Source organism: Protopterus annectens, chromosome 16.part0 (assembly GCF_019279795.1).
Source record: "Protopterus annectens isolate FY-2018-M chromosome 16.part0, PAN1.0, whole genome shotgun sequence".
Taxonomy (NCBI): domain Eukaryota; kingdom Metazoa; phylum Chordata; order Ceratodontiformes; family Protopteridae; genus Protopterus; species Protopterus annectens.
In genome coordinates this window covers 281512920-281525529 of record NC_056750.1, presented here as the reverse complement: position 1 = coordinate 281525529, position 12610 = coordinate 281512920, and the positions used below count along the sequence as shown (strand labels likewise).

Genomic DNA, 12610 nt, shown 5'->3' with positions numbered 1-12610 from the left:
CTATTCCAGAGCATGGGCATTCTCTGGATTATGAACCTGTCCCTCCAGCATTTATTGTTGATTGTGGTAATGAGGTTGCGGTCTCTGGAGCATATGGTGAAGAGGGATTGGGATTTCTTTACAGGTAGCATTTCTAACAGAGCTGGGTCAGACATGGCTTTGTAAGTCAAGCAGACATCGCTTCTTAGTAGACGGTATGAGAGAGAGATTAGCTGGAGTTTTTTGAGTCTGTCCATGTAGGACATGTGTTTAAGGCCTAGGATCCTCTTCGTGAGGTACTTTTGTGGCCTTTCCAGCTGTTGCATGTGTCTAGTGAGGTACATGCCAAATGGGGCATTATACTTGATGACTGGCCTAATGAGGGAAGAGTAGAGTCTTTGTGAATGCAAAACCCTTGGTAATGAGATGTGCCACATAGAAGGACTTTCTGACCATAGTGGCAATTTGGTGGTCGGAGGAGAGGTTGCTGTCAGCCTGTGTCCTCAGATCTGTAATAACGCTTTCAAGTGTTTAGTGGTCTCCCATCGATGTGGTAATTAGTGGGAACTGAGTTTTTCCCATAGGGGATGATGATGCATTTTTTGGCATTTAGTTTAAGGCCATGGTTTCAACACCAGTCATTGGTCTCAGTGAGGCCTTTCTATAGGATGTATACATCACTCGTGGAGTTAATAATGGCTCCCATCTTGCAGTCATCTGCGAACTTGGTCAGCCAGAGTCCCTCCGTGTTGGCCTGGACTTCTGAGAAGTAGATGCCAAACAGGAGAGGACCCAGGACCGATCCCTGTGGGACTCCACTCGTGACTGGTCGGCAGTCTGACTTGGAGTCTGCTACTTTCACACTGTGGGTTCTGTCTGTGAGCCAGTTTGCAACCCACCTAGTGATATAGGGGTTGATGCCTAGTTTGGTGAGTTTATCAATAACTCCTGAGTGGGGAATGGTATCAGAGGCCTTGGCCAGATCGAGGCAGGCTGTATGAACTGCCTTGCCCTCATCCACAGCTCTGCTGACTGACTCAAAGAAGTCAATCAGGTTGAGCAGGCATGATCTGCCTTTCACAAAATCAAACTGAGTGGGATCTAGAGTTTGGAAATTCCCTATATCCTTGTTAATTAGGTCTATGATGATGCGCTCCATAGCCTTACATATCAAACTCATTAGGCTAATTCGTAGGTAGGTACTAGGCTATTCGCCCTAGGGCCTATATAAGCCTAGCCAAAAAGGTACCCTGGCTTTCGTCACCCAAGAAAATTATTTTCCTGTGCCCCTGTTGAGCAGAGCCACAGAAGTGATCCCTGGGGTTAATTTCCTGTCTCCTATCCAATCATCAAGATCTTTTTTGAAGAGTGCTAATGAGGAGCTTTGTTTGATATAGATAGGTAGTTTGTTCCAGAGTATCGGAAGTCTCTGGGACAGGAATCTATCCCTCCAGCATGTTCTGTTTATTGTGGTGGCAAGGTTGAGGTCCCTAGACCGTTTAGCTCGGAGGGATTGGGATTTCTTTAAGTGGAGCATGTCCAACAGCCCTGGGTTTGACATAGCTTTTTATGTTAGGCAGATATCACCTCTGAGTAGGCGATATGCGATGGAGTAAAGCTGGAGTTTTTTGAGAGAGTCTGCATAGGGCATCTGTTTGAGGCCAGTAATCCTCTTTGTGAGATATTTCTGTGGCCTTTCTAGTTGTTGTAGATTTCTTGTGAGGTACATACCAAAATGGGCATTGTACTCTATAATGGGTCTAATGAGTGACGAGTAGAGGGGTACAATGACCTCTTTTTTCCTGGATGAGAAACCTTTTGTGATGAGTTGTGCCACTTAGAAGGATTTCCTGACTGCTGTGGCGATGTGATTATCAAAGGAAAGACTACTGTCCACCTGTGTCCCAAGGTCTCTTATCACACTTTCGGTGTTAAGTAGACTACTGCCTATGTGGTAGTTCATGGGTACAGAGTTTTTACCAAAGGGGATGACAATGCACTTTTTGGCATTGAGCTTGAGGCCATGGATTTGACACCAGGCATCTGTCTCAGTGAGGCCCTTTTGTAGGATGTCCACATTGTTAGGAGTTTCGATTATGGCTCTTAGTTTGCAGTCATCTGCGAACTTCATTAGCCAAAGACCTTCTGTGTTAGCCTGTACTTCTGAGAAGTAGATACCAAACAAGAGAGGGCCCAGGACTGAACCCTGTGGTACTCTACTTGTCACTGGTCTGAAGTCGGATTTGGAGTCTGCTACTTTCACAGTGTGGGTTCTGTCAGTGTGTCAGTTGGCAACCCATCTTGTGACATAGGGATTTTTATCTAGTTTAGTGAGTTTATCTATAATTCCAGAGTGGGGGATGGTGTCAAAAGCCTTGGCAAGATCTAGATAGGCAGTGTGAACCACCTTACCCTCATCTACGGCTTTGGTGACCGCTTCAAAGACATCTGTCAGGTTTAGGAGGCATGGTCTGCCTTTTACAAACCCGAACTGGGTGGGGTCCAGAGTTTGGAGATTACCAGTGTCATTGTTTATAAGTTCCATGATGATAAGTTCCATAGCTTTGCAGACTAGGCTCGTCAGGCTAATGGGGTGGTAGTTCCCGGGGTCCGTGGTGATTCCCCCTTTTTGGAGTGGGATAACCGTCGCTGTGCACCATTCAATGGGCACAAAGCCTGAGGTGAGGCTATGATTGAACATGGTACTTAGGTGGGGTGCCAGTTCGTTCTGTAGTTCATGTTGAACGCAACCTGAGATGTTGTCAGGTCCCATGGATGCTGTGTTCTTGGCTTTGGAGAATGTGTTTTTTACCTGTGCAGCCGTGATTACAGGAACTTTGTATTCTTCTGGTATTGAGATGGGCCATTAGGGGGTGAGAGGGGGGTAAAGTTAGCACTGAACCTATCTGCCAGGATGTTGTCAATATCAGTTGGTTCTGTATATTTAGCGCCATTGTGCTGTAACTCAGAGCAGATCTGTGTGTTGCCATTGAGATTCTTGACATAGCTCTAGAATGCTTTGTGGTTGTCTTTAGAATCAGTGGCGATTTTGTTTTCGTAACTAGCTTTGGAGGATTTTATGAGGGGATCTCAGCTTTTTACTGAGGCTGACCAGGGAGTTCCTCCAATCAAGGGATTTTACTCTTTTTTGCAACAGTTTCTTTCTTCTGTTGTAGAGTTTGTTTATGGCAGAGGACCACCAGATTGACTTCCTTTTTTTGAAGGATAGCATCTTGGTTCTGTTAGGGATTGCACGATCCATGCACTTGTGTAGGTGCTTATAAAGTGCATTTGTGTAGGGTTCAGCAGTCAAACTGCTATTGTCCATTTGCATAGGTGTCGTGAAGTTTGTCACTTCTGTCTTAAGAAACGTGAAGTTGGCTTTGGAGAAATTTTTTACGGTGGTTTCCCTAATGGGGATGTGGTGGCGGGATGTGGATGTTTAGGGTGATTAGTTTGTGGTCAGATCTGACTAATGAGGAATTGACCTCTGGTGTGGAACACCGGTTGCCCATGTTAGTAATGACCAGGTCTAGGATATTGCAGCCTCTGGTGAGAGTGTGGATAAGTTGATCCAAGTCGTTGGAATTTATGAATTCCAGAAAATGTTGAGCAAAATAGTTGATACATGAGTAGTTTTCATAGTTAATGGTGGGGTAGTTGAAATCGCACATTATTAGGGTGTTAGGTTGTACTCTAAAATTTTCCAGTGTATCAAGAAATGAGGAGTGAGAATCCTGCGGTATGGTGGGAGGTCTTTAGCAAGCTACAATTTGGATTGCGGTCTTGCCCAGAGTTAGTTGCACTTGGATAATCTCGGATGCATTATGCTGTGCAACTAGCCTGGAGGTGTGGATATCCTTAATGAATATGGACACGCCTCTGCCTTTAGTGTTTCGGTCTAAGGTCTGTAGTCGCTCCCCCTTTATGGAGAGGGAAGACTGTAGCAGTGCACCATTTGGTAGGGACAAATCCTGAGGTGAGGCTGTGATTGAACAGGGCACACAGATGTGGTGCCAGTTCACCTTGTAGTTCATGTAGAACACATCCAGGGATATTCTCAGGTCCCATGGAAGCTGTATTCTTGGCCTTGGACAATGCAGCTTTAACCTGTTCTGCAGTAATGCTGGGTGCCTGGCATTCCTCTGGTATTGTGATTGGTCCTTTGGGGGGGGTAAAGTTGGCACTGAATCTGTCGGCCAGTATGTTGGCAATATCTGTTGGGTCAGTATAGGAGGTCCCATTGTGCAGTAACTCAAAGCAAACCTGGGTATTGCCGTGGAGATTCTTGATATAACTAAAATAACTATAGAAGTCTTTGTAGTTGTTTTTAGTGTCTGCTGCAATTTTGCCTTCCTAGCTGGCATTGGAGGTTTTGATGAGGGATCTCAATTTTTTGTGGAGGCTAATAAGGGAGTTTTTCTAGTCTTGGGACTTCACATTTTTCTGCAACAGTTTCTTCCTTCTGTTGTAGAGTTTTTTAATGGCAGGGTACCACCAGATTGGCTTCTTTTTTTGGAGTAGAGCGCCTTGGTTCTGTTAGGTATGACTAGTTCCATGCATTTATGTATGTGTTTGTACAGTGCACTGATGTATGATTCGGCAGTCAAGCATCTATTCTCCATTGACATGGGTGTGGTGAAGTTAGCCACCTCTGTTTTTAGGAGCCCAAAGTCAGCTTTGGAGAAGTGTTTCATGGTGGTTACCTTTGCGGGGAGTGTGGGTGAGATGTGGATTTCCATGGTGATTAGTTTCTGGTCAGATCTAACCAGGGAGGAATTGACTATTGGTGTAGAGCAACCATTGCCCATGTTAGTAATAACCAGGTCAAGGATGTTGCTTCCTCTAGTGGACGTAAGAATGAGCTGGTGCAGGGCATTGCAATTGATGAATTACAGGAAGTGTTGGGCCAGGGTATTGGTGCATGAGTAGTTTTCCCAGTTGTTGGAGGAGTAGTTGAAGTCACCTAGTATGAGAATGTTGGGTTGAATGGTAATAGTTTCCAGGGTGCTTAGGAACATGGAGTGAAAGTCTTGGGACATGGTTGGGGACCTATAGCAGGCTACAACCTGAATTGCAGTCTTACCCAATGTTAGTTGTACCTGAAGAGTCTTGGATGCGTTATGCTGAGCTGCTAGTCTAGAAGTGTGTATATCCTTTATGAATATGGAGATTACCACCGCCTTTGGAGCTTCGGTCCATGGTCTGGGGCCGAAAGGTGTGGAATGAGTTATAGCCTGGTAGCGAAGGGGTGCTTTCTTCTGCTTTAAACCAGGTCTCCGTTACAGCACAAATGCCGATGTTCTCCATTTTGAGGAGTGCTTTGAGCAAGTGCTTCTTTTAGATTTAGACTTCTAGCATTGAACAGCATGACCCTCAAATTGCATTTATTTATAGCTGTTATGGTGGTAATTTGGTCTTTGAAACATTGCCTAAAAAAGGCACTATAGAGGTGGCAAGAGCCTTTACCAGTATCCGGAAGCCCAGGGGTGACACATGCAGGCCATCTCTGGCAAAGCATCGACATCTGTCAGTCATGTCATCCCAAGCAGACAGATACTGGATCTCCTTAGAATGACGCCAGAAACTTAGCCAATTGTTGAAGTCAGTCATTTTTTGCTTGTACTGTGGTATCATTCTGGGTGACGGTAGGATGCTGCTCAGGGCTAGGGTCATACCTGCCTGGGCCACGTAATCAGAGAGCTCTTCCATGTCTTTTTAATTGTAGTCCAGGGAGGTGTGTCTCAGGTCATTCACACCCACATGGACAGTGACAAAGTCATACTTGCATTTGTTGTGGAGTGACCTGAGTGCGTGTGTTATGTGTTGGATTCTGGCACCTGATAGACAGCTGACTGTTACCTTCTCCTTATTCAGCCTAGTGAGTGGGACATCAGTGTGCCTCACTATCGTGTCACCTATGATTAGTGTACTGAGCAAGCTGTTTTGCCTTAGGAGCTTAGATTGAGGGGCACATTGTGTAGGTGAGCTATGTATCTTGTGGTTTGTGCTGTGTTGTGGTGTTTGAGTGCGTTTCTGCCTTGGAAGTCTCTGTTGTTTGGGTAGATTTCTATTGAGAGCCTCCATGAAGGTGATGTGTGGTTTGTGTTTTTACGTGAGAGCTGTGATGGTGGGTGTCCTTGAGGGCTATGTGTTGTATGTGGTGTGTGGTGCAGGTGTTGACCTTCTCCTCTTGACCAGCTATTCCAGTCTTGGCTTGAGAGTGCATCCCTTCCAATTTGGATAAATAAGTGCATCTGTCACAAGTCTGAGTGTTGGGAGGTAAGAGGAGAGGGTTGTCTGTGTACATGAGGCAGTTGCTACACTGCTTCAGAATGCCCAAGTTTACCAGGTTAATAGGAGAAAGCACAGGGAACTGACCTTTAGACATGCCAGGGGGGATGTTCATTATTACTTAGCACTGCAGCTGTTTCTTTATATATTCCTTTTACAGAAAAAAATGTCACTCAGGGTGTCTGAGTCTATACAGAGCACTGCCACACACTTGAGGGGAAACTAATACATAGTCCCTGAAAATTTAAGGATGACGTATTTAGGCAGATATCCTGATGTTAAAAATTAAGCAGTACTTGCTGAAAAATAAAGAATTACCTTGTCAGGAATGATGAAAAGAGGTGAGTCGCATGAATGGCTACTGCCTGGCTACTACTAATGCTGGTCTCAGCACAGCTTCACTCTGTTGGGATACAATACTCCTTTGGTTCTTCTCTCACCAGAAGCAAAATGCTAGCACTAATCCCAAGAAGAGAACAGGCCACGGCCTGTTTGGTGATCCACAGTCTTGTCCCAGATGATACAAGGGTCTGCAGGCTTGTAGCCTTTTTCTGGTAGATGCCTTGAATAGCAACCAGACCAACCAGGTAGGTTAAGCATAGACACTCACTCTCCAACCAGATGGAGGCAGGAATCAATGCACTCTGCTCCTACTCACATCAGGATCAGAATATAAGTACAGATTCCAAGCTGTTACCTGTAAAGCAGTTATTAAGCTTTCTAGTGTAGAATGTGGGCTCTCCAATAATGTGGGCTCTCCAATAACTGGTGGTCTTGCAATAGATGCTTAAAGGTAAGATGAAAAAAATGGTTTATCCTAAACACTGCAGTGTGCACTAGAGGAATTAGATGTGAAAGTAATTAACTTAAGTTTTACCTGTCTAAAAAGTTAAGTTTTAATGGAGAGTCACTATTTTTAAAACAGTAAGATAGCTTGAAAAGGGGTGGTCACTTTTGTATTTTAGTACTGTGGAATACAGTAGGATGGCCAATAAATTTAAATGGTTGAAGGGGAGTGATTTCACAAAAATGATAATTGTATGCTTACTCACACCAGCCAGTAAAGGCAGAGAGGAAATGAGATATATTGTCAAATTAACATAAGGGGCAGGCAACTAGAAAGACAGTGGTGTTTAAGAACACAACAGTAACCGGGTGGGGTGGGGGTGGGAAAGATTTCTCTCTGACTCACAAGAAACAGACCTGTGGACTCTTTTCAAGTTTTAATATGCAGTTAAAAGCAGAATACAAGTAAAACACAGTGTAAAGAAAACAAATCACAGTATACAAAATAGAAAAAGGCAATAAGAAATACAAAATACAACAAATAAAAAGTAAACTAACCTTTCCCTCACAGCAAACTGTAGCATAGCTTGGGTGAGCCTTTCCAGTAAAAGCTCAATTCAGTGGATATATTGTACAGTTTCACAGTTTAGTGGCTAGATTGTACAACCTCACTGTTCAGTGGATGTAGTGTACAATTTTACTCTTTAGTGGATAGATTGTACAGCCTCACTGATCAGTGGATAGCTTGCACAGACTCATTGATCAGTGGATCGATTGTACAGTTTCACTATTCAGTGGGTAGATTGTACAGTCTTACTGTTCAGTGGATATGTTATACAGTTTCACTGTTTAAAGGCTAGATTGTAGACTGTCACTGTTCATTGGATAGATAGTACATTCTCAATGATCAATGGGAAGACTGCACAGTCTCACTCTTCAATGGATAATTTGTACAGTCTCACTGTTAAGTGGATAGATTGTACAGTCTCACTGTTAAGTGGGTAGATTGTACAGTCTCACTTTTCAAGGGATAGATTATACAGCTTCATTGTTCAATGGATAGATTGTACAATCTCACTGTTGTGGGTAGATTGTACAGTCTCACTTTTCAAGGGATAGATTATACAGCTTCATTATTCAATGGATAGACTGTACAGTCTCACTTTTCATTGGCTAGATTGTACAGTCTCACTGTTCAACAGATAGATTGTACAGTCCATTTGTGCACCTTGTAGATCTTGAGTACTGTGTGCACTTCTTGTGAACCTGTCTTTATAAGAAAGTAGATAGGATGGTGGTTGGGTAGATAAAGACAAAAAAATTGTTTACAGGCTGCATCAGCAGCCATGCGAAGACATCTTAAAGAACAGTGTGTTTGTTACTGATGAAACAGAGGAATGATCATGTTTAAGTACACTGACTGCATCTAGAAAGTAAGGTGGGTGGCTTGTTTCTAAAGAAGTGTATGATAAAAGTGGGTGGTATCGACTGAATAGTAGGTAAGACCTGCTCAGGAAAAGCATGTTTAAGTTATTCTGTTCCGCATTTATGGTGTGGGTGCACTAAACATTTTCTGAAGGTATTTTAGGATCAGTGGGAATGAAATAAGTAAAGTATATGTAGAAGAGCCAACAGGTAAATAAAGGAAAGTTGGTAACACATTTTTGTTAATTGTGTTTCTGTGAAATGAAGTATCTTCTAATTACTTGGTGGCAGAGGCCTTTACTTTCATAGCTGTAATATGTAACATGTTAAGACATAAACTAAAGAAAGTTTATTGTGTTGCATCAAATTGTATCAGTACTGCAGAAGCTATGATAACTGTATGATGTGTTTTTCTTAATTAAGCATGGTACTTTCATCTAAATGAGATATCTCATATTCAGTCTAGCAAGCTTTTTGAAGACAACTGTTAAGAAATGTTTCAGAGTTTTCATTTTTGTCATGTTGCTTCTCTAATATCACAGTAATAATACTAAAGTATTTTTAACATTACAGATCTGCCTTTTAAATAAATAAGCATTAAAACTTTTGATTTTTAGCTGCTAGATCCATTTCCCTAAAAACATATGTTGAACTTTTATATCATGTTAATTTCTTCTAACTCTAGTGTAGATGCACTGGACGACTAAAAGTATAAATGTGCAGAATTTTATCAAATTAAATCTGACACAGTAATTGCAGAATGTTTTAGTAATGTCAGCAGCATTTTTGTCAACATTGATTATCATACATTACACAATCTTAGCATTTTGTTCTCATAATTGACAAACTTTTCTGTACTACTTCTCTGCAAGTAGTTAAAAAAGAAACTCAGTGAATAATGTATGGGAGAGAGGAAACAGGTATGGCATGATACAGTGCTACTTAGATCAAAAATGATCTTCATTATTGAACCAAACATAATGGCAGTTTATGACTACCTGTTTAGAACAGTCATTTTTTTTTCTTTCGTAGTTCCTTAAATTATCAAAAGACAATAGATCACAAATCTCTCCATTCCTTTTATTTTTATAGAAATCAATTTGTGATTACCATGCTGCAGTATGCGCTTCGCTAACAGCATGTTCTTTTTGTTTGCTGAAATGTAGGAATCTCCCACTAGCTATTGGAATCTCCATGCCTGTTGTCACCGTCATTTACATTCTAACGAATGTGGCCTATTACACAGTACTGGACATCAGGTCTATCCTGGACAGTGATGCTGTTGCAGTTGTAAGTATTAGCTTCTGGTTAGTGGATGAATTTCTTTGGTTTATGTTACTTTAGATTATACAGGTGTTTGCAAATTTGTTTAGCTATTTAGAAGATTTATCAGCATTTCTGAAGTCATATTAAATGCAAGCTGTACTGGTTTGTGTCCATGAGGGGAATATTTATCTCTGGCTTGAAAGAAGATTGTCTAATCTTCAGGTATAAGGTATTTTTGATTTGACCAAAAGTTCTTTTTAAGGATTCAAATGTGTCAAAATATTTGAACATTTCAACTCTAGAGTTCAGCAATCAACCCAATGATTCTAACAACCTTTTGTTACTAGGTTGATAGAACACAAAGTATTTGGACGTTTAGTTTTAATTACTCATGGACAGAAATTAAGAGCAGACAACCCTAAAAACCAAGAATAATCAACAAAGCCAAGAAATCTAACTAATGCTTTCCCTTTTTTCAGGTATTTATACAGGTTTCAGAGATTATAGTCTGTAGCTTTTCCAACCCACTTTCTTCATAGGTTTACTAGGCTAACGACCACCCAGGGCCTTTATCATCCTAGCCATGCAGTCCAACACAGATGTGTCCCTATGTGTCATGGGTGTTTATTAGCAGGGGGTATGTTAGTTAGGAAGTTTCTAGAGGTTATATAGGGGAAGACTATGTTCGTTTTGGTATTATTGTCCCCGTCTGTCTACCAGAGACATGGGGACTGGACCAGGAATGAATTTTAATTTCCCATGCATTGGTCAAGGTTACTCTTAAATAGGGTTAGGGATAGACCCAGCTTCACAGGGATGGGGAACCTGTTCCAGAGTATGGGGATCCTCTGAAACACATATTTGTCTCACCAACATGTCTTATTTATGTCACAAGCAAAATTTAAATCCTTGGATCTAGTGGTTCTGATGCTGTTCATTTTGTGGATTTGTAAAAGGTGCATCAGAGCTGGATCTGAAGATGCTTTGTATGCTAGGCATAGATCGTCTCACAGTAACCTGTAGGAGATGGAGTATAGAGATAAGGCTTTAAGGTGATCCATATAGGGCAAAGTGTTTGTACTCCGGATTCCCCTGGTAAGAAACCTTTGTGGGCGTGCCAACTTTTGCACATGTCTGGTTAGGTACATGCCGAAGGGGATGTTATATTCAATGATATGTTTGATAAGGGATAGATAAAGTGACACTGTGACTTCCTTGGTCCCGGATATCATACCCTTTCTTATAAGTTTGGTGACATAGGATGATTTTCTTACTACCTTGGCCACATGTTGGTCAAAGGCCATATTACTGTCTACATATGTTCCAGATCCCTGACTACTAGTTCTAGGTATGGGTGGCATTTTTCCCAAAAGGCACTATAATACATTTCTTGTCATTGTTTTAAACCGTGACTTTGGCACCAGTCATTTGTCTGTATTAGACCCTCTTGTAAGATGTTTGCTTCATGGGGGGGAATCTTTTATAGCTCCCAGATGTCCATTGTGTTACAGTGCTGCAGTCATCACACTTGGGTTATCCTGCCGTCAGGCGGTCCCGCAGTCGGCTAGAGTTCCAAAGTCTTGGTCCGGCGTCGGTTGCTGTTGCCTCCTCCCTGATGTTGGTGCGACAGGGGTATATAAGATGCAGCCGACGCCATTTTCTTCAGTCTTTCTTGCCGCATGGTGCCCGAAGCATTAGCAGTTCGCAAGTGCCGGTCGGTCGACTCCTGAGATTTTCATTCCGAATCCAGAACCGAAGTCTTCTAAAAAAGCTAAGTACCCCGTAGATTCAACCTTTTCTTGCCTCAGACCAATGTCAGTAAAACAACAAGGAATTGGACTCTATACTGGAACACTAAGGTTTTGTGGGGATCATTACAAAAATTGCATTGCCCACATTTTTTGGTTCCTGTTCTCTCTTCGTTAGTTGAATATTCTTCACTTCACACTGAATGTTTTACATATATTTAATAATGCAAGCCTTTTGTATTCATTATCACCAACGAATTGGTCCATCTTATTCACATTATCACCAGTATGGTAGTATCTACCACCTCACCGATGTTTTCATCTCTACAGTAAAAACGAAAATTTCAATCTTGTGTCTATGGGAAGGATACAGCAACAGCTAGTTACACATTACAGTGCAGTGCATCCTACACCACTAAGGGCATCACAAGGACACAGTGCTATCCGGGCTGCCGCGGACGCACCGAAGAAATGTTATGCCCGTGGAGGTGGATATATCGGGCAGCTATTTGCAGAGTACAGTAGTGTACTGAAGCCAACCGCTTTTTTGTATCAATAAACCATCTGTTCCAGTATAGAGTCGGGATTCCTGGGTTTTTGTTGCTTTGCAGCTGGTTCAATGTCAGTAAAAGTTAATAACTGTATTTCTTGTGGGAAGCAAATACCTCATAAGGATTTCCACTCCTATTGTATTCCATGCCCGGGCCCTGACAACGACGTCACTGGTTGTCGGTTTTGTGCTAGGTTTAGCAAGCGCACTATTAAACGTCGGTTTGATTTTGCCCGACATTATTTTGGTATAAAATTCAATTACACCATACCATCGGAAATTCCGACGACCACAATGCATAAAAAGTGCAAGGACAAGGACAGGCATCCGAGGTCCAAAACTGACGACAAGGCCTCTTCTAGGCCAGTCGCCGGTTCTCCGGTTTGCAGCGAGGCGCCTACGCAGCCCCTGACGACCGCTTCCACAGAACCACAGACCACCTCCGACTCCCACGTGGAGCTGGCTGGGCCTTCGGACACACTAGGTCTTCAGCTTACCGATCCTAAACCTACAGAGGGGACCGAAGTAGCTGAGCAATCCACAGCTACAGAGGGTGTTTTCA

At 42.4% G+C, this 12610-nt stretch overlaps 1 protein-coding gene across 2 annotated transcripts in view; it reads left to right on the top strand.

The window, feature by feature from the left end:
• The window catches only part of LOC122790765 (Y+L amino acid transporter 2-like), a 1821102-nt gene that overhangs the window by 1329695 nt on the left and 478797 nt on the right, over positions 1-12610 (top strand). For both annotated transcript variants that reach the window (XM_044058377.1, XM_044058375.1), the window contains exon 6: positions 9651-9774. In XM_044058377.1, the coding sequence (XP_043914312.1) occupies positions 9651-9774 (124 nt within the window). The remainder of the gene's footprint in view (positions 1-9650; positions 9775-12610) is intronic.